Source organism: Haemorhous mexicanus, chromosome 3 (assembly GCF_027477595.1).
Source record: "Haemorhous mexicanus isolate bHaeMex1 chromosome 3, bHaeMex1.pri, whole genome shotgun sequence".
NCBI lineage: Eukaryota > Metazoa > Chordata > Aves > Passeriformes > Fringillidae > Haemorhous > Haemorhous mexicanus.
Genome location: NC_082343.1, coordinates 99,472,231 through 99,499,785, shown reverse-complemented (window position 1 = coordinate 99,499,785; position 27,555 = coordinate 99,472,231). Strand labels below are relative to the sequence as shown.

At 34.7% G+C, this 27,555-nt stretch overlaps 1 protein-coding gene across 1 annotated transcript in view; it reads left to right on the top strand.

Annotated features, from left to right (window-relative positions):
- The window catches only part of PXDN (peroxidasin), an 83,120-nt gene extending 55,874 nt beyond the window's left edge, over positions 1-27,246 (top strand). Inside the window, exons 15-23 of the mRNA XM_059842821.1 lie at positions 2,826-2,934; positions 3,376-3,533; positions 7,968-9,471; positions 10,341-10,475; positions 11,594-11,802; positions 20,024-20,144; positions 22,607-22,739; positions 23,655-23,768; positions 24,311-27,246. Of these exons, the coding sequence (XP_059698804.1) occupies positions 2,826-2,934; positions 3,376-3,533; positions 7,968-9,471; positions 10,341-10,475; positions 11,594-11,802; positions 20,024-20,144; positions 22,607-22,739; positions 23,655-23,768; positions 24,311-24,433 (2,606 nt within the window). The 3' untranslated portion in view covers positions 24,434-27,246. The remainder of the gene's footprint in view (positions 1-2,825; positions 2,935-3,375; positions 3,534-7,967; positions 9,472-10,340; positions 10,476-11,593; positions 11,803-20,023; positions 20,145-22,606; positions 22,740-23,654; positions 23,769-24,310) is intronic.
- The last annotated feature ends 309 nt before the right edge of the window (positions 27,247-27,555 follow it).

Genomic DNA, 27,555 nt, shown 5'->3' with positions numbered 1-27,555 from the left:
TTTTCAGTTTAATTTTGTTGGAAAATAAAAGAAAACGGTATGATTTCTGTTTCTCAGTAGGGAATATAAGTCAATATTTTTTTTATCTTCAAAAAATTAGTATAGAACAGTGATTTTTTTTGGCATTTTGAAGATTAGTGTGAAGATATCTTCAATATTGCTTCCCAGTGTTATTTGGGATGTTCTGTGTTTTGTTTACTAAATGAATAAACATGTATCAGTGATTTTTCTAATGTTTATTGATACCATTGTTTGCAATGGTATCAATAAAACTATGATGTTGCCTGTCTTAGGTTGCTTTTAGTAGACTTTTAATCTGTACTTTCTTTTATGAAAAATATTTCTTTAATCTGTAAAGATTATTCAGGAGGGAAAAAATATAGGGCTAGGAATCATACAGTAATAAGTTTCCATCTAGTAAAGAAAGTCAATCTATGAAAATCAGTTAATCTGGCTACTCTAGAGACACAAAAAAAATCATTTTTGTTTAGGAAAGATTTGCTAGTTCTTATGTCACTAAGAGTGCTGAAGAATGAAACCATGAGTTGAAATAAAACCCTAGTGGAAATGAGTGGTATTCACTTAGTACAGGTGTAAATTGATCATTCTCATCTGCTCAAATCAGCAAACTGCAAAATTACTTATTAGCTGATTTTCAGTAAATAATTGTAATGTGGGTAATTTCTTCTAAAATGTAGCATAAATAAACCTAAAATTAGTGAAACTACAATTAATAATCTGCATTCCATCTGAAACCATAAATGAAATTTCTCCTTCAAACTAGTGGGATATGAGATGCTGTTTCACTGTGGCTGCTTTAAAAACTGATGCTGTCAGAGGATCAAGGAGAACAAGTGGACAGATTCTAAGTATTGGTTAATTGCTGTGTAAATAGTATTTATAATGGCATAGCCAGAAATGCCTAAAAACTTGCATGGCATCATTTCTCTTAAACAGGGCAATGTTTTATACATGTTTCTAAACCAAAACACTTTGCTAAGATTGAGACCAAATAAAGGCAAGTGTATAGAAGCTGGGAACAGGTTTTGCTGACTGTGTTGGATAATATTTTAAAGATGCTTTGCTTTGGCCATTTTATTCTGTCCTTTTCCATTGTTTTGTAAGAGTCATTCCCCCTCCCTGCCCAAATTAAAAAAAAAGAAGTGTTGTGGGAGACTCCTACAAGGAGCTTTAACTTCTAACATTTATCAGTCTAAAAAAAACCCTGCTAGCAATAAATAATCTAAACAAAAATCAAGTACAGAATACTTAACATCTGACCACGGTTTATAATTCAGCCCACATATACCATTAATCAGAAAGATAGACCTGCAAGTTTACATCTAATGTAGACAGCTCTAAGGAGGGTAACCAGCCGCTGGATTTCTACAGACTGCAATTTTGCACTGTTCATGTCATTCAAGGCACACAATCATGCTGAAACAACTAAAATTTAAAAATATAAACCTGTAAATGACATTTCTTCCTAAAATAAGTAGCTTGTCTGATAGTGATTCTGTATGGTTGCTATTGAAAATGAAGCTATCAAACAAGTACAGTTGCTAATTAGGATGGATCAGAGACTACTGCCCTCAGGCAGTGTGGAAAGGGTCAGCTGATTTTGGATGCTGGGAATATATTGCCAAAAGCCTGAGACTGGCTTCAGGGCACAGAAAGGGGCTTCATCTATAGCTATAGAGTTCCAGGGACTGTTTTATTTGATGGTATAGATGGTTAAGTTTGATTAAGTGGGTCTAGACTATGAAACTCATGTATAGACAATTTAAGCTGCCACTTAGGAAGGAATAATGAAAAGTTGCCTAGGGAAAAAAAAAGAAGTAATGAAAAGCTTATAAACAACAGTTTTTATGTCAGATGATTTTGTACATCTGCTGATTTTATACCAGTATATTTGCTTTGGACTTTTTCCCTACTTTACCCTTCATCCTGTGTGACTTCTCCAATCTAAACACTGGAAATTGTTGGCTGTTGCCCCTGGATCTGGTAGTTCTTAGTTTAGACTGAAAGGAAGGTTATTAGTCCTGCATAGTTTGTACAAACATCCAGCTGCAACAAAGCACTGTGTAAAAAGGCCTATGCATTGTTGAGTTTCCAGTGTTGCATACGGTTGTTAAATAGCATTTAAGCATGTGTGTTTTAATCTAGTATTAGAAGGATAATTGTAAAGTAGGAAACAAAGTAGTGATCTAATCTGTGTTACTTATTATACTGAGACCAGGAGAAGAACAATAGTAATTTATGTTCATTCAATTATGTAAATTATGTTCATTATGTACCACTTGCAGCACATTCCTGTAAGCCCTTTAAGTTCTTGAATTCAATACTAATTGAATTCAACACTGAATTCAATACTAATTCAGAACAAGCTGAAATCAAAGGAGAAATCTGCATTGATTTTAGTGGTTAGATCAGGCTTTTGATACCAACACCTGAAATCTGATAAAAAACCAGAAAAAAAGTTAATAATTAATTTTTAATTCAGTCATCTGCATTTGAAATTGTAGGTCTAATTAAAGGACAGCTAAACACTGTATGCATTTATCTTTATCTTGGTTTTGAGTTATAAGTTAGATGACTTTTAAGCTTAGGTTAACTTCTGTTTTAAATTAATTTTTTTCTACTTTAATATGCCTTGATAGAATTCCAAAATGGTTAAGAGTTTTATATTTGGATGAACTAACATTTAAAGAACAAGGGTTTACTTTGTAGAACCAAAATGATGTCGTGTCTAGACTCTGTTTTATGGAAGTATCTTTTTTTGTGTGGCCATTTTTGCAATAACACGTGAATTCCTTTTTCTCTAGTTCCTAATGTCAGCCGAAATGGAGATCCTTTTGTACAAACGTCAATTGTGGAAGCAATTGCAACTGTTGACAGAGCAATAAATTCAACACGTACACATCTGTTTGACAGGTATCTCTTTTTTTTTTTTTTTTTAATTGAGAAGTCAGAATTAATTTTGTGTATGCTAGAAATAATGGGAGATTTATTAAACAATAAACCATTTTGTTACTTAAAAGGCATTGTTAGTGTCTGGTTGTTTCTGAGGATACTAACAGTTTAACATGTAAGGATTCCTATTGTTCATACACTCCTGCTGGGGTCTCTGTTCGCTGCAGCAGTTCTTCTGCTGAGATAATGTATATTAAAATGTTACTAAGTATTTAATTACCACAAAATATTTAAATTTTTATTATTTTATTGAATTTTTTTCTTCTTGGTTTGCCTTCCATTTTGAGATGAGTAACCAAGGTATGTACTAATCATGTTGTTGCACATTTATATGATTGATTTAGTGTTGTTATTTTGTAACTCCTGTGTACACTTACTGTTTCTTTCCAAATTATCTATCAGTCGTCCTCGTTCTCCAAATGATTTGCTAGCCTTATTTCGATACCCAAGGGACCCATACACTGTTGAGCAAGCAAGAGCTGGGGAAATATTTGAAAGGACCTTACAGCTTATTCAAGATCATGTACAAGATGGTCTAATGGTTGACCTGAATGGAACAAGTCAGTATTCTTTCCTTTTTTTTCTGTTTTGATGTGTATTTGTCTTTTTAAGTCATTATACTTCAGGAGACATTAATTTTCTGAGGTTTGGTCCCAACTGCAGAACCATTACATTGAAATCAGTGAAGTATTTGACTTTGCAAAGCTTTACCAAATTCCATCCTTGGTTTGCACATTGTTTGCTATATAACTCTGAGCTCTCCAAGTGGAGTGTGTTTTCTCACACTGACATATTAGGAAAAAGTTCAGATTCTGATTCTTCTGCTGGTCAAACTTAGTATAATGGAAGTGCATAATGTATCCTGTTTGTTAATTCTCTGTGTGTTTATTTATTAGGATCATTGTCTCGTAGCAGAACAGAGTTTTCTGTTGTGTGGTAAAAATAAGCAGTGTTTTGTTCCTGTTTCTTTAAGAAAAACCATTTAATATCAGCGTGCCTTGGCATGGAGAAAATATGACATAACAAGAAGGATTTGTATACCTTACAAACCAAGGTTTCTGCATGTACCACAATAGAATTCAAAGAATTGTTTGCTACTTTATAAATGAGTGTCATACTAAACTAATTGCTTTGTTTAACACTGACGTGATGTAACGAGAAACACAGTTCTTGTTGCTTTTTATAACTAGGAAAAAAAAGTGTGAGGTTTAAGTTCTGCCCCTTAGGTATTGGATTGCAGTCACACTCATGAAGTCCAGCTGGAGTACAGCTAATGTGTGTAGATATATGTGTGGATAGGCTTGAAACATAGGATTGAAGCATTTGGAAATAATGATAGAGTTTTAGGAGAGCTTTTGAGACTTGAGACATAGCCAAAAACTACACTGACAATCTAGAGGAAATACTTTTACTCATTATATTCTTTTTGATGTTTATAATTGAGTATTTATTGTAACTTCTGAAAATTTTAACACTGGCCATGAATTATTAAGTATTTATAAGACCAAAGACAACAAGCTATGTGGTGTACTGTCACATTTGCTAGTGAAAGCAGCTCGTTACTTCTTATTAGAGCTGAGTAGATAATTTTTGATGAATTGTTTACCACAAAAACTTACTCAAAATTCTTTGAAGGCTGATGTATTATAAGAGCCACCCTGTTTGGTTTAGTTCTCTGATTAGATGCATATGCAAGAATATTGAATATACATGCTTTAAATATACAGTACTAGCAATATATAAAATGTGATGTGTGAGAACTGGTTGACTAGGATTCATAATAGTGAAACACCTAAGGTTTACCAAAAAGTGGTGTTAAAGCCTATGGATACTAGTTAATTAAAACAAAATTGGGCAACTTTCTGTGATATTAGAAATGCTCTTTGCAACCAGATCTTGCTTTTCAGACCTACAGAATCCAAAGAAACCTGGCTTTTAGGGAAGCTTGAATAATAAAATAAATCTGTTTTCATTTAAATTGCCCAATACTCCAATTTTTAATAGTAATTTTTGTCCTTATTTCGTTTTATTTTGAAATACAGAGCCAAATGAAAGGTGTTACTTAGCGCTTTAGCACTGAGAAAAGTTGAGAAACATCACAGTTTCCCAGTCAGAGATTTTTTTTTTTTTTTTTTTTTTTTTTTTTTGCAAAACCTTTCAATATCCCAAGGAAAGACTATGCAGCAAAATTCTCCTTCACAGTGCCAGACTGTATAACAAGGAGAATGACCATTAATGGAGGTTCAGGTTAGATGTTAGGAAACAGTTTCTCACCAGAAGACCAGTGCAGCACTGAAACAACTAATCCAGAAAGGTGGAGGAGTCTCAGACTTTGCAGGTTTTCAAGCCTGCTGGACCAGGTATTTAGTGCTGGAAACAGCTCTACTTCTAGCAGGAGCTTGGTCTGGATAAGAAGTCCCATATAATCAATATTTCTGTGACTATATGAAACATCTTTCTTGCTTCAAAAAAAAAAAAAAAAGAAGTTTGTATGTGAATTGAGCTAGCCAGCTTCTGAGCACTGGAAATGCCCAGCACCCAACCATTTAGAGAGCAGAGGCAAAGTTAGTGCCTACAATGTGAGAGGTAACTAAGGATTAGTGACTGGTGTCAGAAAGCCAAAATCTATTCCATCAGAAGACATTACATCCCACTTGAACTTCTAAAGAGAGAACCTAAGCCTTTTTTTTTAAATTAGTACTGAAGGTCATTCCATCCAAAAGGTTCACAGTTGAGTTTTGCTCACAACTTGATTTCAGAAGTGGGGGTGGCAATCAGGATAACCACAAATGTTTATTTGAATGAATAATTATCATAAGCAAAGAACTCCATAATGAATGATGATCATTTAAACTGGAGTGTTATTATAAAGAAGATAAGTTTTCTGGGTGTAGTTCTAGAATTAAACTGCCCTGGTAGCCAGGATATTTTAATATGCTATGAATTATATCCTCTAAGTGTTTATTTTGCTGCATTACCCAGTGGTACTTACAAATTTTGCTCTGTGGTTTGTTTTTCTTTTTCCTGGTATGGAATATTCCATAAATAGTTTCTGTATGTCTACATGAGCATGTTAGCAAGCCCTAAATCTCTGAGATCTTTGCTTTGACTTGTGAACCATGTGGAGTACTCATAGCCTGAGGCTGAGAAAACAGCTTCCCTGGCCGAGCACAGGTCCTGTCCCCGCCGGGCAGCTTTCAGCAGCCCAGTCCCTTTCAGGGCAAAGACAAGGCTGGGCTTTAGGTAGTTTGTTTGCAATTGCCCTGCATTGTGGGAGTTGGCAGAGAGCCAGTTGTGCCTATCACTGGTTTATGTGTTGAATTTAGATGAAGACTATTGTCTTTGCAGGCGCACTGGGACTGAGCTCAGGACTAAAAGTGACATTTCCCAACTGTGTGCAATTAACCGATACCAACCCCTTGCAAAACTGCATTCAGTTCATATTTTTGAGTTCTTGCCATCATGCTGGGAACTCCTGAAGCCTGTGGGAGCACAGTACCCCTCTACACTCAAGCGTTTCCTTTTTTCCTTTTGCCTTTATACTGTTTGTTTGGTTTTATTCCTGACTGCCAGCTTTCCAAATCAAGATCCATGGTGGTGTGTGATGGTTTCTACTTAGCTAAATGTACATCTACACTGCCAAATACTCCACCTTCTGGACTTTTTCCTGGATCCTGGAACCTTGTTCATGCACGCTCTATATCCATTAGTCACTCGTGGTGTGCCTTTTGCTTTGGACCAGGGGCTCCTTTTTGAAGTTGTCCCCCCTTCCTGTGCCTTGGTATGATTTGTGATAGGGTCTTGAACAATGTGAATTCTTTTCAACTTAAATGAAAAATCGGGTCCAGGCCCACATGCAGTCTAGGGGCACAAAGTAAAGATCTTCTGAAGGAAACCTACTCCTGGATACAGTAGGTATGTTTTACTCAGCAGCAAAAATTTCACTTTACTGAGGCATTTCTGTTGGTTCACACGAGTCGATAATTTAGATGTAGCCAGAATTTTTCCTCCTGAAATTAAATTCAAATGTTCAAACTAAGTAAAAATCACTTTTACAATGATTCCTAATAGGCAGCAAGGACAAGGCATAGGCTGACTCTTCTATTATTTGCAGTCAGCCAACACTGTACTGGGAGGCCTCATGGTCTTCAGTCCTTCCACACACCATCATATCACAACAGAGATCATGCAGTACGTAAGCTTAGTTTGAGGTTCTAAAAACATAACTCTAAGGAATTACAGTATATATTTTGTAGGTATTATTCTTCTATGAACTGAAAAAAAATACAGGAAAATGATAAGTATGTTTTAATCCCAGAGGTGAATGCTGTGGATTGCAGAGGGAATCTTTGCCAAATGCTACACAAACACTGCTTTCATATAGAAATTCATCCAGGGAAATGTGGATATGAGTTACTCCACAATGTTTGTCCTAGAAATCATTCCACGTTTGGCTCTATTGCTGGTGGTATTTTATTTTTTCATTGACTTTTTTTTCCTAAAATTGGCAACTTTAATTGTAATAAAGCAAAACAAAAAAATTATTGTTCAGGGAATGAGCAAGCCTCAAAAGCTAAAGTCTTGAAGTCCATTTAAGTGTTAACTGACATTTTTTAAAATGCTTTTAGTAACATGAGAAAAATGTTCTATTTGTCTCAATATGAGGCTTTTCTTTCTGAAAACATCTTTGCCTTCCTAAGTTACCAAATAAGTAGTGAGCTCCTCTTGTGATCATTTTGTAAAAGTTGCACTTGAATTGGCATTTTAGAGATTTTCCTCCTGACATAGTAGTTGTGAAGTTGTTCAAATGACCTGTGCTCAAATATACATATATGATTATTGCTGTCCTTATCTAAAAATAGGGATGTTTAATCTGGTGGGAAATGTAAAATAAAATAAAAAATAAAATAGCATTTCAAATATATTCTTGATCTGGAGGGGACCATGAGTCTATGAATTCTCTGATAGTTTTCTTTCTTTGTTTTCTCTTTCAGGTTATCACTATAATGACCTTGTATCCCCACAGTACTTGAATCTGATAGCCAATCTCTCAGGCTGTACAGCCCATCGGCGAGTGAACAACTGCTCCGATATGTGCTTCCACCAGAAGTACAGGACACACGATGGAACATGCAACAACCTTCAGCATCCCATGTGGGGCGCTTCTCTGACAGCTTTTGAACGTCTGTTAAAGTCAGTCTATGAAAATGGATTTAATTTGCCTCGGGGAATTGAGCCCAGACGACTCTCTAATGGCTACGCTCTCCCAATGCCTCGCTTGGTTTCAACTACTCTGATCGGCACGGAAACCGTAACTCCTGACGACCAGTACACTCACATGCTCATGCAGTGGGGTCAGTTTCTTGACCATGACCTTGACCTCACCGTGGCTGCGCTAAGTGAGGCCAGGTTTTCAGATGGTCAGCACTGCAGTTCTGTTTGTACCAATGATCCTCCATGCTTTTCTATCATGATACCACCAAACGATCCCAGAGTTAGAAATGGCGCACGCTGCATGTTTTTCGTACGCTCCAGCCCAGTTTGTGGAAGCGGCATGACATCTCTCCTGATGAATTCTGTGTACCCACGAGAACAGATCAACCAGCTGACTTCATACATTGATGCATCCAATGTGTACGGCAGTTCAGACCACGAAGCACTAGAAATCAGAGACTTGGCGAGTCAAAGGGGTCTTCTGAGGCAGGGCATTGTACAGAGATCTGGCAAGCCCCTTCTTCCATTTGCCACTGGCCCACCAACAGAATGTATGAGAGATGAGAATGAGAGCCCAATACCCTGCTTTTTAGCTGGCGATCAGCGCTCTAACGAACAGTTGGGTCTTACCAGCATCCACACATTGTGGTTTAGAGAGCACAACAGAATTGCCACAGAGCTACTGAAACTCAATCCTCACTGGGATGGTGACACAATATATCATGAAACACGCAAAATTGTTGGTGCAGAAATGCAACACATAACATTTAGCCACTGGCTCCCTAAGATCTTTGGAGAGGTAGGCATGAAGATGCTTGGCGAATATAAGGGTTATGATCCCAGTGTTAATTCTGGCATAACTAATGAGTTTGCAACTGCCGCTTTTAGGTTTGGTCACACACTCATTAATCCTTTTCTGTATCGACTGGATGAAAACTTTGAACCTATTCCACAAGGCCATCTACCTCTTCACAAGGCATTCTTCTCTCCATTTCGGATTGTAAATGAAGGAGGCATTGATCCACTTCTAAGGGGATTTTTTGGTGTTGCTGGTAAGATGCGTGTCCCCTCACAATTACTCAATACAGAATTAACTGAAAGACTCTTCTCCATGGCACGTACTGTGGCTTTAGATCTGGCAGCTATGAATATTCAGAGAGGCAGAGATCATGGAATTCCTCCCTACCATGATTTTAGAGTTTACTGTAATCTTTCTTCAGCTCAGACTTTTGAAGATCTGAAAAATGAAATTAAGAATCCTGAAATCAGGGAGAAACTTAGCAGGTGAGCCTGAGGTGAAGAAAAAGTCAATTATCTAAATGTGCATGCAAAAACCGTATCTGAATGTCTTATCTAGAAAAAGATACTTGCTAAGACTTAATGGGATTTTTAAGAAACTTCCATCAGTACCAGAAAATAGATGTTAAAAATTTCCACATTTGGATAATTTTTCTACTTCTGCATCTCTATGAACAGTGAGAATATATACAGTATATATGCAGTAATGTATACTGCATGTGCTCATGAAATTATTAATTTGAAATGCCTAGTTTTGTAAATGCTGTTAAAAATGAATGCTATTTCAGTGTAAGGTCATATTAAATGCCAACTTCATGCAAGTATTTAGATGTTCAATTCCATTAATTCTGTACAGTGAAACAAATGTCAGTATTGTCCACTGTACTGTCATGTGAACATCCTTCACTACCAGTAATCAGTTCTTCTCTAGAGATTCAGTGTTTGAAATTAGGTCTACATCTACCTGCCACCCCTAGCTTATTTGCTCAAAATTAAAGACAGAGAATTAGTCTCAGCTATAGTAATATAAAAAAAGTATACAGGGGCACAGGAAAGATAAACTATTAAAAAGATACAATTCTAAGAAATCAGAAGAAAGCTGCTAGGAGAAAAAAAAAAAAAAATTGCAGGCTAGACATGCAGACCCACCTGATGTATACAACCTGCATTGCAGGATTTCTTGTGTATACACTCTCAGCTTGTTCACAAAAGATGTAGTGCTATCGCTACATTTTTTCCTGTGAGTTATTTCTATCTCCTAGATTCACCATTACCTTTTATTACTGATTTAGTACTGATTATTTTGTAAATATAAAATATTTGTTATTCAGTATTTGTATTTTTTCGTTTTATAGGTTGTATGGCTCTCCACTGAACATAGACCTATTTCCTGCTCTAATGGTGGAAGACTTAGTTCCAGGGAGTCGACTGGGGCCAACTCTGATGTGTCTGTTAAGCACACAGTTCAGGCGTATTCGGGATGGAGACAGGTACATTAAAATACCATGGAAACCAAAATGAATTTTAACTTAAGGATACTTAGTAACAGTTGCAACATCATGTTTCCAAAGCAATCTCCATTTTATGTTCATTTATGATTTTAAATATAACTGAAAAGATGAAGAATATATGTTTAAAACATTGTTAGAAGCCATGGTTCTTTATTAATTTTGTTACTTTTTGTGGTGAATGTCATACTGACCCCCAAAAACATGACAGCCAGCACAGATTGAGTTTCCTTTTGCCAGGTTTTCAAGTCACTTGCCTTTTTGAAAAAGTGCATGATGCTTCTCTTATTGAGTTACTTTATTGGCAAAGAAATTGTGGCTGTTAGTTAAGCATAGGTTGGAACAGTATCACTCTCTATATATAACCCCTATGAATACTACACTACAAGCAATCTGAACAGTAGGCAGTTAGAATCAGTAACTTAAGAAATTTTCTTTTCCATGTAAAGCTTGCATTTTATAGTAATGTATTATTTATATTTGCTATTGATAACAGGCTTTTAGCTCTTTTTGTATGAAAAACAAACTATTTGAAACCATAGTGTTTACTTGAATATAATGAATTAACTGAACATGAGAAAGTCCCTCAATCAATATAGTAATTAAAATAGTTTAAAAGAAAAAAAATCATTAGTGAATTAAATCATCTCACTTATCTTGATAGTAAATTAGAAATAGATTAACTATTTTCTAATCTCAGCAATTCCATCAAAAGTTTTTCATGATCATAAGAAAGCTGCCTGAAGAAAGAAATTACGGTCATTTAAGTTTCTTACTTAAAAGAACCCTTAACTTCAGAGTCTGGTGCCATTTTAGGTGTCCAGAGATACTCAAGACATCAAAATGAGAACAGAAGAGAAATCAAATAATTTTCTGAAGATTTCATCCCTTTCAGAGTGTGAGCATGACACCAGGTAGTGCTGAAGTGACACCAGGAACTAAGATTTTTGCATTTGAATCCGTCCCTTGATAGAATGTTAAGTTGAGAACAGGATTTATGAGAAAATGCATTTCATTCTGAGCACAGTATTTTAATATCTTTGAAAAACTGCCACTTGTTTCTTTTCACGAGCAGACTTGTCTTTTCTGTGAGATTACAGGTTATGGTATGAAAACCCGGGTGTGTTCACGCCTGCTCAGCTCACTCAGATCAAGCAGATATCTCTTGCCAGAGTTTTGTGTGACAATGGTGACAACATAACCAGGGTACAACATGATGTCTTTAAGGTGGCTGAATTCCCACATGGATATAGTAGCTGTGAAGATATTCCTAAACTGGACCTCAGGATGTGGCAAGATTGCTGTGAAGGTCTGTATAGAGGTGTATTTGGGGGCAGTGAGGTGTGTGCAGTTTGTTAAATGTCTGCTTTATTGTAAGAAGGTATTTTACTATTTTTGGGGTTTTTTTAAGATATTACAGATTCTAATCTGAAGCCTAGCCCCTGTTAAGTGGGAAATCATTCCATATTCTGTATTAAATAAACACCTCATAAAAATAGCATCGATTTGAGCTTTTCAAGGTGTAGATAATTGGCTACTTGTTTTCTTTCTTTTGCGGATAAATATTCTTGTTCATTGCCACCTCCTTCAAAAGTTAGGAGCGTGGGGTAATTTTTTTTTCCTGAAAAATAAGCTTTTTTTCTCCCAAAATAGGACTTGTTTAGCTGCATGGAGCACAGGACACTGCTTGGTGGCCTGTATGTTGGCTTCTATCTCACAGATTTTCTGCGTGGCCTCTCTTCAGCCATCATCACATCAGAATTCTCTGCAACTGTTGCATAGTTAGAATCCATTCCCAGGAGAATCTTCTGGATCATGCAGAGTGATTTTCAGTAGCATCAACAACAAAATGCTTCAGAGGACAATGACCTCTCTTTCTTGAGATCTCCTTGACAATGTTATCATTTTCTTTGGACAAAATTCAAATGGCATGCCCAGGCTGCGAAAGTATATCCAGGAATTTTGGGAACTTTTCTCTGGAACTCTTATTATTGAGAAATTGCTGTCAAACAAATTCCTAGTATGAAAAGCCTTGCTCTTATTTCAGAGGATAAGGGTAGTATTGGTTGATATGATTAGAATCTGATCATTTCCCTAATATATTTCAATACTAATACCTTGTAGTTTTGCTGATGGAAGGTACCCAGGTCTGTGTTCTTCGTCTTTTCTACTGCTCATTCTCTTGAGTTTACTACTGCTGAGTAGAATATTCAATATTCTGTTAAAAGAAATGCACGTATAAAGAACTGGTGGATTTAATTTTTGAAAGAAGTCACAATCTTCCACTAGTGTCTATTTAACTCTTTTGGTAAGATATAATTGTCCTCAATGAAATAGTTCTTTTGTGATACAGCTCAGAATTTAATGCAGAAGGTAAAAGTTAAACTGATAGAGGATGTCTCTTCAGTCTGCTACAGATACAATAAATACTGAGGAAGGATTTATAGTCATGTGGCTGCACCATGAGAACAAACTCAGATATCATTAATAATTAAAAAGGTAGATAGAGATTTACTATTCAAAGTTACTGCATAACTTAGCTTTTAAATGGATTACTGTATTGTCTTATCCAGTAAACAAGTTTTAAAAAAAAAAGCACTCTCTAAGAAAATTCTTCCTTGAAGACTGTTCAAAATGTCAGTTATCAGTGTGAAACTAACAGAAATAAATACTTTATATTTCAATAAGATCTCGTACAGTATTCCCCATATACAATACCTTTCAGGCCTTACTCCTAATTTTTACAGCTTTTTTTTTTTATTGGTAGGTTACTTGGGTTTTTTTAAACAATGTTTACCAGGTTTACCATTCCCAAATTAATGTTAATAGTTTCTAAAAAGCTAGACATTATTGACACATTGTAATTTTAATACAAAGTCTTCCAGAATCTCTTCAAAAATTCCCTGACATATGCCAGAAACATTGTGAGAAAATCAATTCTCATTCTTTAAATGCTTTACCATAAATAAAGCACATTCTTCCAATTCAGGATAAGTTTACTTTGCCATGGTTCACGAAGCTTGACAGAGAGTTTCACAAATACATTTTTTATATTGATTTGTAAAAAAGATGAAGCTGTTCTGAGAAATTATGTGTTGATTCTCTAAATGTTATGTTATCACTGAGCCCTTTAGAACAGATGTTATCTTTGGAAAGTCTTTAGAGTATTCTCATGTTCAGCAACCCAGTTTGCATTTTCATTCAAGAAAGTTGCTACCAGAGAATACCACTGGATGCAGCACAGTTAGACAGCTGTCAAGCCAAAGAAAGGGTAAATAAGTACTGTTTTATAAAAAATTTCCATTTGTATCCCCTTTTTCTGAACTCCTTAAGCCTTGCAGGGGTTAATGAAGAGCAAGTGAAGTATGTGTGGCTGTTTTCTTGCAGGTGACGTTTTCTGTGGGGTTCAGTTTAAGTAACTGATATAAAAATTTCTTTCCTTCTGTAGTCACTCTTCCTCTGAGGTGGGGCATCCACTCAGGAACAGCATTTACTTTGAGTTGAATGTATTAAAGGGATTTGTTTATTTAAATTTATTATTGTTCATTATTTAAAGGAAAAAAAATTAAACCCTTCCTCAGAATTAAATGCTTCTAATGATTTTAAAATTAAAATTATCCTAAGTTTAAATTTCAAGGACAGAATATTGCTCATTGCCCTTTATGTATGTTTCATAAGTGACCCATGTGTTCAGCTGTTTCAGCCTGGTTAAAAACACATCTGGTTTTGTTGTCCTTCCTGTTTTGTTAAAAGTCAAAATACTTTTCCATATGAAGAATAGAAAAATGTCTTAGTTGTAACAATCTGCCTTGTAGATTTTTTGAGTCAAGCTAGTATTTCCTTCTTACAAAGCAAAGAATTATTCCTCTTTATAATAACAAAAAGAACAGATTACCTTTAGATTTGAGTTGACAAATCATACAACAGAATTGGTAGTTTATTATGGCAAAAGTCGGAGTTCCACTGAAGTGCACAAGATTTCTTCTGTTTTCCTTCACTTTCTACCTTTCTTTGTCTTGTCAGAGATGATGAGTAATTGCTGGATTTGCTGCTGCTCTTTATTTGTGCAAAGAGCGCTCGAGCCTTAAATTTTCCGAACAAGAAACTTTTGGTGCTTTATTTCAGGCTCTCTAGTGCAAGAAGTGTATTTTGAATTTGTTTTCTTTTTTTTAAAGTAATCAGTGTATGCTTTCATGATTACTCAAATGTGAATCTTTAAAAGTTTCACACTTTATGGTTTTGTTTTGTGTTTGTGTGTTTTTTTTTTTTTGTAAGTCAAAGTAAAAAAATTATTTAACCTTTTGTTTTATGTCAAAACCCTTGAGGTTTCACATGGACCCAGGAGGACAATGGACAATGACCCTGGAGGAAGTGATTCAGATAAGATGCAAGTCATCCTTATAAGTGTAAACTGATTTGGAAAGATTTTTCTTAACTATTTCTCAGTTAGTGAACAGCCTATCTCCTCTGTCAGATATTGTTCTTTTTCTTTGTTTTTTTTAATTCAGGAATGCAGCCTTAAACAAATTATAACCAAATGTTTAAATCCTACTGAATTTCATTAGAAGAGTTTAGACACATTCTTAATCTGAATGCTTTCAGTAGATGAGACCTATATTTATGAACTCTTGTATTTTAAGAGCAGAGGAACAATTATGCTGTCTATTGCTTCTCTACTGACAACATTAATATCTTACTATGCACTTCTCCTTATGTCCTTTAATCTTCAATGAGAATACTAAACAGCACTGGGCAAAGCACTAAATTCTGTGCTTTATAGTGGAAATAACACTTTAAAACTTTAACAGAAATCTCTGTGTGAGACTGGAAGTTCTTTTTTGACTGAGGATATTGTTCACTAAGAACTCTCAAAATACCAAAATGATATGATTTATGCCTGAAAAGGTTTTGTTTTTACCCAAAACTTATATGCTTTGGTCAGGTCATATATTTTTGCTTTCTACGTTCAAATTATCTTTTTACATTTAAATTTACATTTAAAGACAGTGTCTGTTAGCTTAGTAACAATTCAGTCTATGCCAGGCTACTAAAATTTAGTTCCAGGGTTTGTAATTATAAGGACATCATCCTTTTTATCTTTAAGTGGAAGTCTTTAATATTGCCCAGTGTTTTTGTATGGTTACAAATTTTACTCAGAGAATCAGTATTTTTATTTGTATTTCATCCAAACCAAAAATATTTTATCTTTCTCAGGTATCTGTGATCCATTAAATACAATTCTACATTCATAAACATAAGATAAGGAGATTTAAGTTATGACATTGCTTTGTCTTTGCTACCAGGAGTTTCATGCCAGTAGTTGCCATCCCTTGTGAAGAGCAACAGGGTAGCAATAGGCTTCAATCATTGTGTTTAAATTCAAACTCCTGACTGAGTTGCCAGATCTGTCAAAGTTCCACTGCTGGCAATAAACAGATGTCTCTGGAGGACAGTCAGGCTGCAATCTTGCCTTATGTCAGTGTTCATTGACTCTAAGATCAACATGGGTAGGAAAGCATCCTAATTGAGTGTCTCAGTGATTTCTACAAATCTAGGCAGCTGGAGGATTTCCTTCTTTTCTGTGGACTGTTGCTGCCTTTCTGAGACACTGTTGACTTTACAGTCTAGTGGGGAGGACAGTTCTTAGGGTCTTTATTTTAAAAATTTCCATGGATTTTCAGTCTGTCTGAAATTACTTTTTCTTACTGATTTGTATTCCAAAAGCTGCATGTTTTGATCTTCAAAGTCCCCTAACTAGTCCTACTTAATTTTTCCACTGGAGAGGTTGGATTTCCTTTGGTTTGGTGTCAAGAACCTAATGTTTCTCCTTTATCTATCTGAAGACCATCCAAGACCTATTTAAATCATGAAAGCATGATAGGTTTTTAAATATCCTTAGTCTTATCATTAGCTATATATTACCAAACTGGACATTTGCTTTCCCAACAACATCTGAACCTTCTAGTTCTGGTAGTAGACTGACCTTGAAGCTCAGTCTGTGAGCTTTGAGATAAATGACAGGAAACATCTTTATTCTTAAAATTCCCAGTATATTAGCCAGGTGGCAGATGGCAATCTGAGTTGTTACTTCATCTTCTACCTTCTATACATTTTCCTTTTCAGATGTTTAACTAATCTTTTTGCAAAATAGATCTGTTCTGATCTGAGCACATTAGTATTGGATTTCAGACCACCACATTACATTTTTGGTGGTGTTAAATTTATCTTCTGTAAGACAGTCTTATTCAACAGAAGAAATGAAGATATAGTGTGCAATGTGAAGGGTTGTGGCCCATTTTGGCAAAAACAGAACCAGCTATTTTGAGTTAGGGCTTCATTTTGTGTGAAAGGTTGCTTTCCTATGTTGTGCAATTTTTAAGTAGCTGCTTTGTGAAAACATCTACTTAAAAAAAAATCATTTTATATCAGATACTTTTAGTCTTTCTCCACCCTTTTACTGGTCCCACTGGCATGTCTACAAGTTCTTAATACAAATGCTTACAGTAAAAGCAACCTAATTAACTACAATAAATCTTGGAGAATCAAACTAGTATCAAATAGATATATGTGCTTTCCTTCACATTTCCTCAGTCTTTCAAGTTGTTTTGTTTTAATCTACTGTTAGGTTAATTGTCCATGGCCTAGATTTTGAGGAGTGATTCACAGAGGATTAAGACTGCACTATAATTCTCTATCAGTTTTTTTATTATCCAATTTACGTAATAGTTGCATTTTTAAAACCTTGTGGGAAACAGGATTTTCTAAAGATGTGGACATGACTTCCACATACAAATAGAAATGCCAATTTCTTTATGGAAAGGGTTGTTATACATTAGAACAGGCTGCCCAGGGAGGTGGTGGGAGGGTCATCCACCCTGGAAATATTCAAGAAATGACTGGATATGGTATTTAGTGCCATGGTCTAGTTGACAAGGGGGTGTTTGGTCAAAGGTTGGATCTGAAGGTATCAGGGGTCTTTTCCAACATAAATTATTCTGTGATTATGTGTGATTCTGTAAATGGATCAGCTTGACACTTGTAATGCAACATTAGCTACCATCTGGAAGAAAAAACTGTCCACAGAGAAAAAGAATTCTTAGGTCACTTTTAAACATTCACTTTTTCTGCAGAAAATTAAATAGAATGGGTATAGCTAATCTGGGGACATATTAGTTAAGCAAGGGAAAAAAAAAAAAACACAACAGAATTTCAGGCTTATTTTTTTCTTATTTACTGCTACTTCTAAGATAGTCTTCATTAAGAATAAAAGTTAAAAAAAAAAGAAGAGAGAAGAAATTTCTTGATGTAGGGTGTCTGAAAGCTGATGCATTTTGTCCTGCACCTCTCAGCCGTGGCATTCCTCCCTATTGTACCTGAAAGAGAAACCAAAAACATGAGCTGGTAATTTGGCAAGTTGACATATTTGAGTTCTAAAAAACTCAGAAAGTCAGATCTGTGTGCTTAAAGCTGTCACAGAACATATGGTTCTCATATTTACCAGTCTAAGGTGATAAAACCTTCCCAAGATTTCAGACCTTTGTTTCTAAGAAGCAACCTAAGAATGGAAAAAAACAATGGTCCATTGTGTTATTGTACAAAAAACCCCCAAAAATCTGTATTATGCAAGATGACTGTAGCAGTTACTAAACAAAGGAGGATAGCAGAAACCTTTTACATATTGCTTCCAAGAGAAACCAGAGACTTTGTGATACTCAGGGAAACTTTAAGCAGCACGTTGCTTTGTCAAAAGAATTCCTCTGACCAGAATTAGTTCTTTCTTCAGGAACCCTTCAGTACGATCCTTTTTCTCACCATACTAAAAATAGAAGTGTCTAAGGGTGTTCAAAAATGCCTTCATGCCGAGCCTCTTACAGACACATGGGTCTGTTCCCATCTGAACGAGTTTACTTTCTGAGTGGACAGCAAGGAGGTTATGTGGGAAACAGCAGAACACACAAGAAGAAATGAACAATATGTTGGCAGCAAATAGCGTGTGGTTCTTTGGTGGTGCTGCTATTACAGGAGGAAAGTAATGCATTTATTAAAGAATGGGACAAACTGCAAGGAAAGCACAGGGAAGGGGAATTGTGGATAACTTGTGTTCAAAAATAATTTGTAGATATTGGTTTTGATCTAATTTTTTTTTTTTTATATTTCAGTCAGTAATCATCTTTTTTTGTGTGTTAAATGGTATTAAGCCATTAAGAAAAACTTAAGTTTTTCCTAACAGAGAAATGATAATATTTTAATATGCATAAAAGTTCAACACAATTAAAAGTAATCCAAGATACCTATTTTTTTGTAATCAGATCAACCTTCCATTTGTTTCTCGACTTGCTCATTTCAGCACTGTTTATAGACTTGAAACTTCTGCAGTAACTTGTGTTAATACTTCAGGTATTCAGTCTAAATCCCAGAAAAATACTTTATAAATATCATTGAGTTTCTGATTTAATTTGTTTTGGTGCAAATTAAGAGAAACATTACAGAAGATTGCTCCTTCCCATGTTCAGTTTCTTTCATGGCTAATTCTGCTGATACCAGACTTAGCTGAGAAATGCCTATGGCATCCTGTATTTAGGCTTTCCCTTCGGTTTTAGCAGATTCTGCTTCTAGCAGTTGATCATGTAGTTTGTTCCTGCCTCAGCTTGGCCCATTATTACTTTTAGCTTTAAAGCTTCTGTGAACAGAAATGAGAAAACTTCTTTTTTCTCACTGTCTCCTCTATCAAGCACAGTTGCAGTTTTATTTTGTTTTCCTTTTCTTTCTTCAATGGGATCTTTCCAAATACTCACTGTGTTTGAAAGGCTAAATAAAGAGAACTGGAAGAAAGACATTCTTCATCCTGCCAAGACTTCTCTTTGGATCTTAGGAGAAGATTTCTGTCATAGCTCATTTTCAGGCTTGAGATTTTTGCTCTGTGGTGGAAGGAGTTTTAGGGTAGGGTGATACATTCAGATTCCCCAGATTTGGAAATATGATTCATCAACCTATAAAGCTTGTCTGCAAATTTGGAATTAAATTGAAAATACTCTTTCAGATGGCAAAAATAACAAATAATAATTGCTGGGATAGATGAGGTACCCACAGAGTGGTTTTTCTGTCATTGTTTTTCTTCCTATGTAGCTGCCCTATTTGCCCAGAAAATAATTAAAAGCCAAGAGAGTGAAAATTTCAGAAGTGAGAAGAATAGTTAAAGTGTTAATAAATAAATAATAGTGTTAATAAAGTGTAAATAGTTAAATAGTTAATAGTTAAACCCAATATATGGGTTTGTTATAATTATATTACTCCTTTTTTTCACACTAAAAAGCCGGTCTGTGGGTAATCAAGGTTCACATTCTCTGCATCTAACTAGCTTAAATTATTCTATCACTGAGATTTATTCATCTGCCATCTACCAGTTCCAGAGGGATCAGACTGAATGTATGACTTGCCTTTACCAATTCAGAAGACACTGCCAAACCATATTCATACATTAATTGCTGAAATATGCTGTAGTTTATGTGTAATTTCTGGTCTGTTTCCAGACTGTAGAACCAGAGGACAGTTTAATGCCTTTTCGTATCACTTTCGGGGAAGACGTTCTCTTGACTACAGCTTTCAGGAGGACAAGCCCCTGAAGAAAATGAAGATGTCCAAATCAGTAAGGTGAGACTTTTTTTTAAAATAATTTTAAAAAACCATTTGTTTTCAAAATGGAATGAAATGGAACAATTTCTTTGGGAGCCACTTTTTTCCAGTTCCTGCTTTCTCAAGTTTATGATTGATGTATTTTATTCTGACACTTCTGCATATCTACTAACAATAAACCATTTTTTTTTCAAGCTCAAATTTGTCTAAAACTCTTTGTGAATAGTATAAGTATAGTCCTTTTGTTCTTCCTGCAGTTTTCATGGAAAAAAATCACTAATGAAGCGTAATTTGGAGATTTGAAATGCCACATTCCTACAGTGCCTGCAGTAACTAAATTAATCTAAATTATTTCATTTCCTATTGGGAGCTTCTAGGAATAGGAGGATACTAAGAAATACCTGTAGAAATAGGAGGATACCAAGTGTTGATTTCAGTTGCATAAAAATTTGTGATAATGATAAGGATTGCTTCTAGTACCAAAAACTTCAAGCAGGAATGGAGAACAGCAGTGCTAATAATATTGTTTATAACTCCCTAATCCTCAAGATATAGCAAGGAAGTAAATCACAGTTTCAGTCACAAATTATCAGCTGCACAGGTTCCCTGCCCTTTCATGGGAATTAGTGACATGAAATGAGTTCTGCTCAGACCATTTCTTGTGAAGATCCTTCGTGATGAACAAATCTGGGACACCTGAATTACAGTTCTTTCTATTCAGCATTCTTTTAACAAATAAAACTTCCTATTGGAGTGATGATGATGATGATGATGATGATGATCGAGCAGAGTCTACCCACTCTGGCAAGGAAAGCATCTAGACAGATACATAAAGAGGTAAATTAATTTCAGCAATTTCAAATACTCTGGAGGTGTAATAGTACTTGAAGGAACACCATGATTATGTTCCACTTAATTGAGAGGAATCTGTCCCAAAATAAAAGATCCTTTAGGTGTTTAGGATTTTAGACAAGAGAAGACAGCAGCTATGGATAAGCTGGTCTATAGATAATATGAAAAGGTAGGTTCCTTTGAAATAATCCTTGAAGAAGGATGTTTTGTCCATCTTTGCAAGCGAACTGCTAGAAAGATTTACAAAACAGCAATTCACTTTTTAAGGATGTCTAGTCCCATAATTTTAAAGTTGTATTAGGGGTTAAATTAAGTCAAAATGAAAGTAAGAAAAAATAAACCTTACATCTAAGTACCAGCTTGTTTGACTGTGTTTCACTCCAACTACTAATTAGGACTACAAAATAGTAGATTTACAATACTTCATTTGTAGCATAAATAAAACTAAAGCAACCTCAGTCACTGAACATTCCCATGAGTTCTCATACTCAGTGTGGTATTTAAATTTCATTTGTGGTGAGAAGGGTTTTTTCCTTCTTTTTTTAGCTTCTCATTTTCAATAACTTGAACAGGTGGGGAAGATTAAATATTTTGTTATACAATAGCAGCTGGTTTACTTGAACTTTGGCATGTTATGCTGTTTAGAGTTCTTTTTCTCTAATTTAGATTAAAAAGTATGGGAAACTAAGTAGCTTGAACCCCTGCCAGGAAGTGCTGTTTTAATTTATGCAGAAAGATTATAAATCCTGAGCCCTGATAGATGAGAATTTCTTTGCCAGTTCATTCTTTGGGTATCCCTTAGCACTGGAGATGACATGTTAACCAAATAGTAATGCCTGTAATTATTAATGGATTCAAGAATTCTTAAAAAAGTAAATGGATTCAAGGATCTTAATGTAATAAGTGACTTAAAAATAGTGTTTTCCATACTTTTGAATGCCTGTTTCTTCAAGTGGTACCAGATAATATATTGTTAGTTACAGACAGTTCTTTTTCTTACTCTTTCTCATAAACAGATTGAATTGATTAACACAATCTAGTGTTATATATCTGTTATATCAGCTGAAAAATACCACAGACAAAAGACTTTAGATTTTGTGTACTATAAGCAGTATTGATGTCAAATGTTAGTTAAAAATATGTTCATACCAAGAAGTACTTCTCATTTATTTATGAAATGCAACTTTCTCCTTTTTAAAGTCATATTTCTTAAAATGCATGTTTTGCCAACAAGCCTGTAGAGGAAGAATCTATGGTTCAGGATGTGAAATGTGAATTTCATATTGGAGGGAACAATTTTTAAGACTCTTTTACTTTAGCCTGCTTTCGTATTGGAGGCTCAGGGGTGAATTTAAGGTGATGCTGTATAGTGTCACTGGTGACAACTTTGTGTGTACCCCTGCATGAAATACATAATTTTTCTAAGTATAAGAAATTGCCTGTTGGTAGTGATATTGACAGTAATCTGGAGCTCACCTGTCCTGAGTCTGTTTTCAGCACCAGCTGTTGTGTTTCATATTCCTACATTTGTTGCTTGCTCTTTTACATTTTTGTTAAGTGTCCTAAAATATCTAGCCAAATAAAAAGGATTTAGATGAATATCCTGACTTTACATTTATTTGTTGCAGTGCTGTGAAACAGAGTAAATATTTTCGTAATGCAACATCCACATCTAATGAAAATAGAAATGTACCTGCAGTGAATGACTTCAAAGAATTTGTTTTGGAAATGCAAAAAACTATTTCAAGCCTCAGAAATCAGGTAAGATGCTATAATGAACTTATTGTAGTCTGTCATGTCTGATTGTAGATTTAATTAATAATGTTTTCCTAACATCTGTCTTACATTTTTTAATATTTAGACATCCCCTGCAGACAGTACCAACACATAGTATCTCAAACAAAAGCCACACAGAAGATGGTGTGGTATTCTTTATTTCTGTGTTCTTTTGAAATCATACTGAAATATTCTACAGCTGGACCCTCTTGACTTTCGAACCTGCAGCCTTTTGTAACCATTGTATACTAAACACAGGAACACAGAATTAATCTTCTTCTAAAAATTTGGTTTTAGTGTTAGTAAAATCTTTTTTACCATTTGAAATGTGTACAATTTGTGTAAAGCAATGATTAAAATGCAGACTTCATAAGAAGTAATCATAAGAAGTAATTGCCAGACTACAACTGTAAACAGAGTTAAGATCTAGATCACTTAGAGAAGGCTTTACAATGCTTGCAAGTAAGCTCTATTCAGTCATAGAGGAATCCCATTTTTAAAATGTACACCATACAGAAGTTAGTTAAAAATTCAAGTAAACATTTTTAATTAAGGTGCTTTAAAAAAAAATTAAAAATTCACTTTCATTTCCAAAACATATTTGACAGTTAAAATTTGTCTTTCTGTAGATGAAACATAAAGTTTTTTTTCTCTTTGCATGCTCTAGCTGAGTATTTCAATGGTATGAAAGATGTATTTTCTGTTAGCTTTCTTTTGAAAGACTATCTTCATATGTTTTAACTGTTTCTAGTCTATTAGCATTATAAAAACTAAGTAGTGAGAAGAAAAACCCAAGAATAACAAGATTATATAGCATGTATTATAAGAGAAAAAACAGAATACTTTGCACAAATAAAAACCTTTTTTGATTCAGTTGCTAACTTTTTAAAATGTTTTCAGATAAAAAAACTTGAGTCACGCCTCAGTAATTCTGATTGCACTGATGAAGGGGGTAAATTATATTCCAGCAATGAAACCTGGAAAAGGGACCCTTGTACTGTGTGTGAATGCAAAGTAAGTATGTGGAAATTAATTTAGTGATAGAAATGACAATTTTTATTCTAAAACAGCAGTTCTGGTTTCATGCCTGCTAATTTCTGGGTAATACTTGCAAATTATTTTTATGGTTCCCAGGTTGTTTTTTTGCAGAAAATTATGTTATTCAGATATCCCTGCCCTGGACATTGTTTTTCAATCCAAATGTTATCTATTATACTTCTATTTTCATATATGTATAGTTATATGGGTAAATTTAACTGCAAAGGGAAAAAATCCAGCCAGATGCATAAAAATCAATGAAAGCTCATCTGACTTATTGCTGGCTTGTAATTTTCTTCTATCAGAGAGAAATTTTTGAAAAGATAGTAGAAAAATGTGTTAGTACTTGGTACCCCGTCAAAGTTTATACTGAAACGGACTCTGTGGAGTTACCATATTAGTCGGGTTCTTACAGAGAATGAATGAGAATATTTTCTGCAATAACATGAACAATTTATTTCTTGCTTGGAGCATGTAGCTAAGTATGTTTTTGCTCTGTCATTTTTCTCCTGGCACAGGGTGGTCAGATTACCTGTTTTGTGGAATCGTGCCCGCCTGCTGACTGCCCAGCACCTGTGAAGGGTGAAGGAGATTGCTGTCCAGTCTGCTCACTACAAAATAGCAATGAAAAGAAGCCATAAGTCTGCTTTTTAAAAATTTAGGGTGCATACTCCTCAAATCATATCAGTGCCTGCTGATGGCAAAAACAGGTAACTGCAGTCCTAACAACAGCAAGAAATCAAGATTTACAATATTCTAATGGTGCTGTAACAGTATAACATATTGTATCATTTTATTTTCTGCCCATGAAGGTAAATCACAATGCAAAAATTAACAAAAGGGAAAATAGCAAACAGGTCAAAGTTAATTGTGTGTTTTACTTCTCAGGTTAGACAAACTCAAACTGGTGCTACTTTAAAAGAACACTGTCGGGTAGTTTTAGGTACCCAAAATGACTGGGTTTAGGATTTACTCTAAATTTAAGTTTCTATCTAAGAAACTCTAATCTAAGTTTCCTATCTTTACTTAGCAACATTAAAAGTTTAGTGTCCCTTTCTAGTACCAGTCTGTCTTGATACTTAACTTTTTGCTGTTATTTAGTAAAATGCCAGGAAAAGGAAAACACGAGGTCACTGTGCCTGAGCAATGCCATATCCAGGCCAGTTTCTGCAAACATCAATGCATGGAAATTCTGTTAAATCACACTATCACTGCTGGGCCTGGACCAGCGAGGAAACAGAGAAAGCTACTTGACACCTTTCAGCATCCTTTCCTTGATTTAAGGAGCAAAAATAACCAAATTTTCAGAGCAATAAAAGCTAGAATTATTAAGGAAATCTAAATAACTGTAATTGGAAGAAAGCAAAAGCAACTGAATGTCTATTATAGATATAATTGACAGTGTTCCTCATTCTAGGGAAACCTGCATGACAGAGTAGCATTTGATCTTAAAAATTAGCAGAATCCTTTTTGTCAAAACATTTATAATTGCTTGATGACATTTTATGGTTTTTTGTTTCATTTATTTTAAATTTTGTAACATAACCATCCAGGTCAGTTTGAAAGCATGCTTCTCTTTGTCTCAGATCAGCTCATGTAATTGTATGGCCCTGTTTTGAAAATGTGAAAAGATGTCAGATGCCATTTGTATACAATGATTCCTACTGATTCATTGTGCTTGTTGTCAATAGACATATGTTCCTGATTATATTGTGGCACTGTTGAAAAAAGGAAAAATCAAAATCAAGCAACATGATTAATTGTGGATTGACTACTTTTTCTGACAAGGTGTTTGATTTTTTTTCCCAGTTTCATCTAATGAATATATATATTTACCTCAATATTTTTCTCATTCCTGTTAAAAATGGTCCGTCGGTGGACTTCATCTCCCATTTCAATGTTTAACATTATAAAGTAAATGTCTATGCATTTCAAAGTTGTGTAATTTATAGGATGCAAACTTTGTGGTTTTGACCAGGAATTAGATTGAGTGAAGGACAACTATCATACCTCATTTTACAGTTTTTATTCTGTTTATTCAGAATTGATTATTTCCCTGAATACTTAATTTGTTAGAGGTTATTGCCCTGTCCTTTAGTCCAAAGCCAAGACTCGCTAGAACCAGAACTGGTTACATGGTTCACTGACTTCTGAGTTTAAGTGTTGAAATTCAAGGGACAGTGATTGGGGTATCAAGGAAATCTGCACAAAAATTAAACCTTCATATGTTAAGTATTTCAGATTATGCAAACAGACTGAGTACTTAATTATTGCATGGTAGAACAAATACCTGTCTAATAACTAACCTAACACAGCAATATGAAATCCACTATCATATTTTGGCACATAATTTCTCTGATTACTAACATTAATAATTTCTAATTTGATAAAATATTACCATGACACACATTCAAACTTTGGTGTAACTTTAAACTTACTACAAAAACTTTGTTTCATACTATGGTAGAATCAATATGTACATGTGAGTGCTGTGTTAAAGGTGTGTGGTACACATGGAATTGCAATTTATATTTTTAAGAATATTTTAATTGATTTTATATGCAATGTTTTGATTTATGTAATATTCTTTGTTAATACTTCTAGAAATTGTGTGGCGAGCATGTTTGAGTATCACATGGTTCCTAAAGATTGTCATTCCTGTATTCCTTTGATACTCTGTGTTTTGTTGACTTTTCTTGAGAGTCCAAACCACATGTCTCGTCCTGTAATTCCAGCTCAGATGGAGCTCTCATTGACTATAGCAGAAATTCCTCAAAGAGGAAGGGTTGCTAAACCAAATCCAGTTTAACTGTCCAAACAGTTAAATAGGGCAGTAATACATCCAGCTGGTTACTACTTGCATTCTTTCTTTTCAATTTTATATAAAATAAATTCTCTCAAGATTTCTGCTTATAGGAGAAGAGAGTTTCCATTTTATACTTTATAAAATAGTACCTTATATCTGACTGTTCCTTTTCTCCAGCCTCCAAAGTGGGAGGTTTTCTTCGTTGTTCACTGTTTATTCATATGGTATATAAAATGGGCTTAGGAGTCTGGATATGCTTAAACAAATGTAACAAGTCTAATTTTGAGTTATTTTCCACCATCTGTCTGTTTATAAACCAGGAAAAAACAGGTCTTTATCCACATTGTAAAATGTAATCAGCCATGGATTGTACTAGTTCAGTTTTATTGCAGTGTCTTTAGAATCAGCCTTGACTTTAACATTTCTGAAACAGTGGCCAATGGCTAGCTGACCATTTGCTCAGTATCCACTGTGAGAATATTGCTGTAATATGATGCAAATTTGACATATTTATTTTCTTTTTTTAATGTTACCTGAAACAAAGTTGTTGTTGTTGTTATTTTAATCAGTAAATTTACCAAAGAACTGTTTGCACTGTATAATGAATGCTTTACAGTTAAAATAAAATGGGCCACATTTCCAAGTAAATTTCAAGATTTCTTCTTGTATATGTATTGTTTAGATTATTTGCTGAAGTTCCAATGTGTAGCCTTTGATAAGATTCAAATTACTTATCTTGAGCAGGATTGTCATAATCAAGACTGTCTCTGAGAAGTAAGCAATGGACTAATGAGTCATGTAGATTCAGTAGTTTATTTAATATTACCACACATAGAATTAAAATGTCTCTTCACTGTTTTCTTCTAGATGATTGGAAAAAGATACCACAGGCTTAGGAAGAATATTTAAAAATACACTTATTTCTTAGCAAAATGCATTTTTTAGACCTTAGTGCTG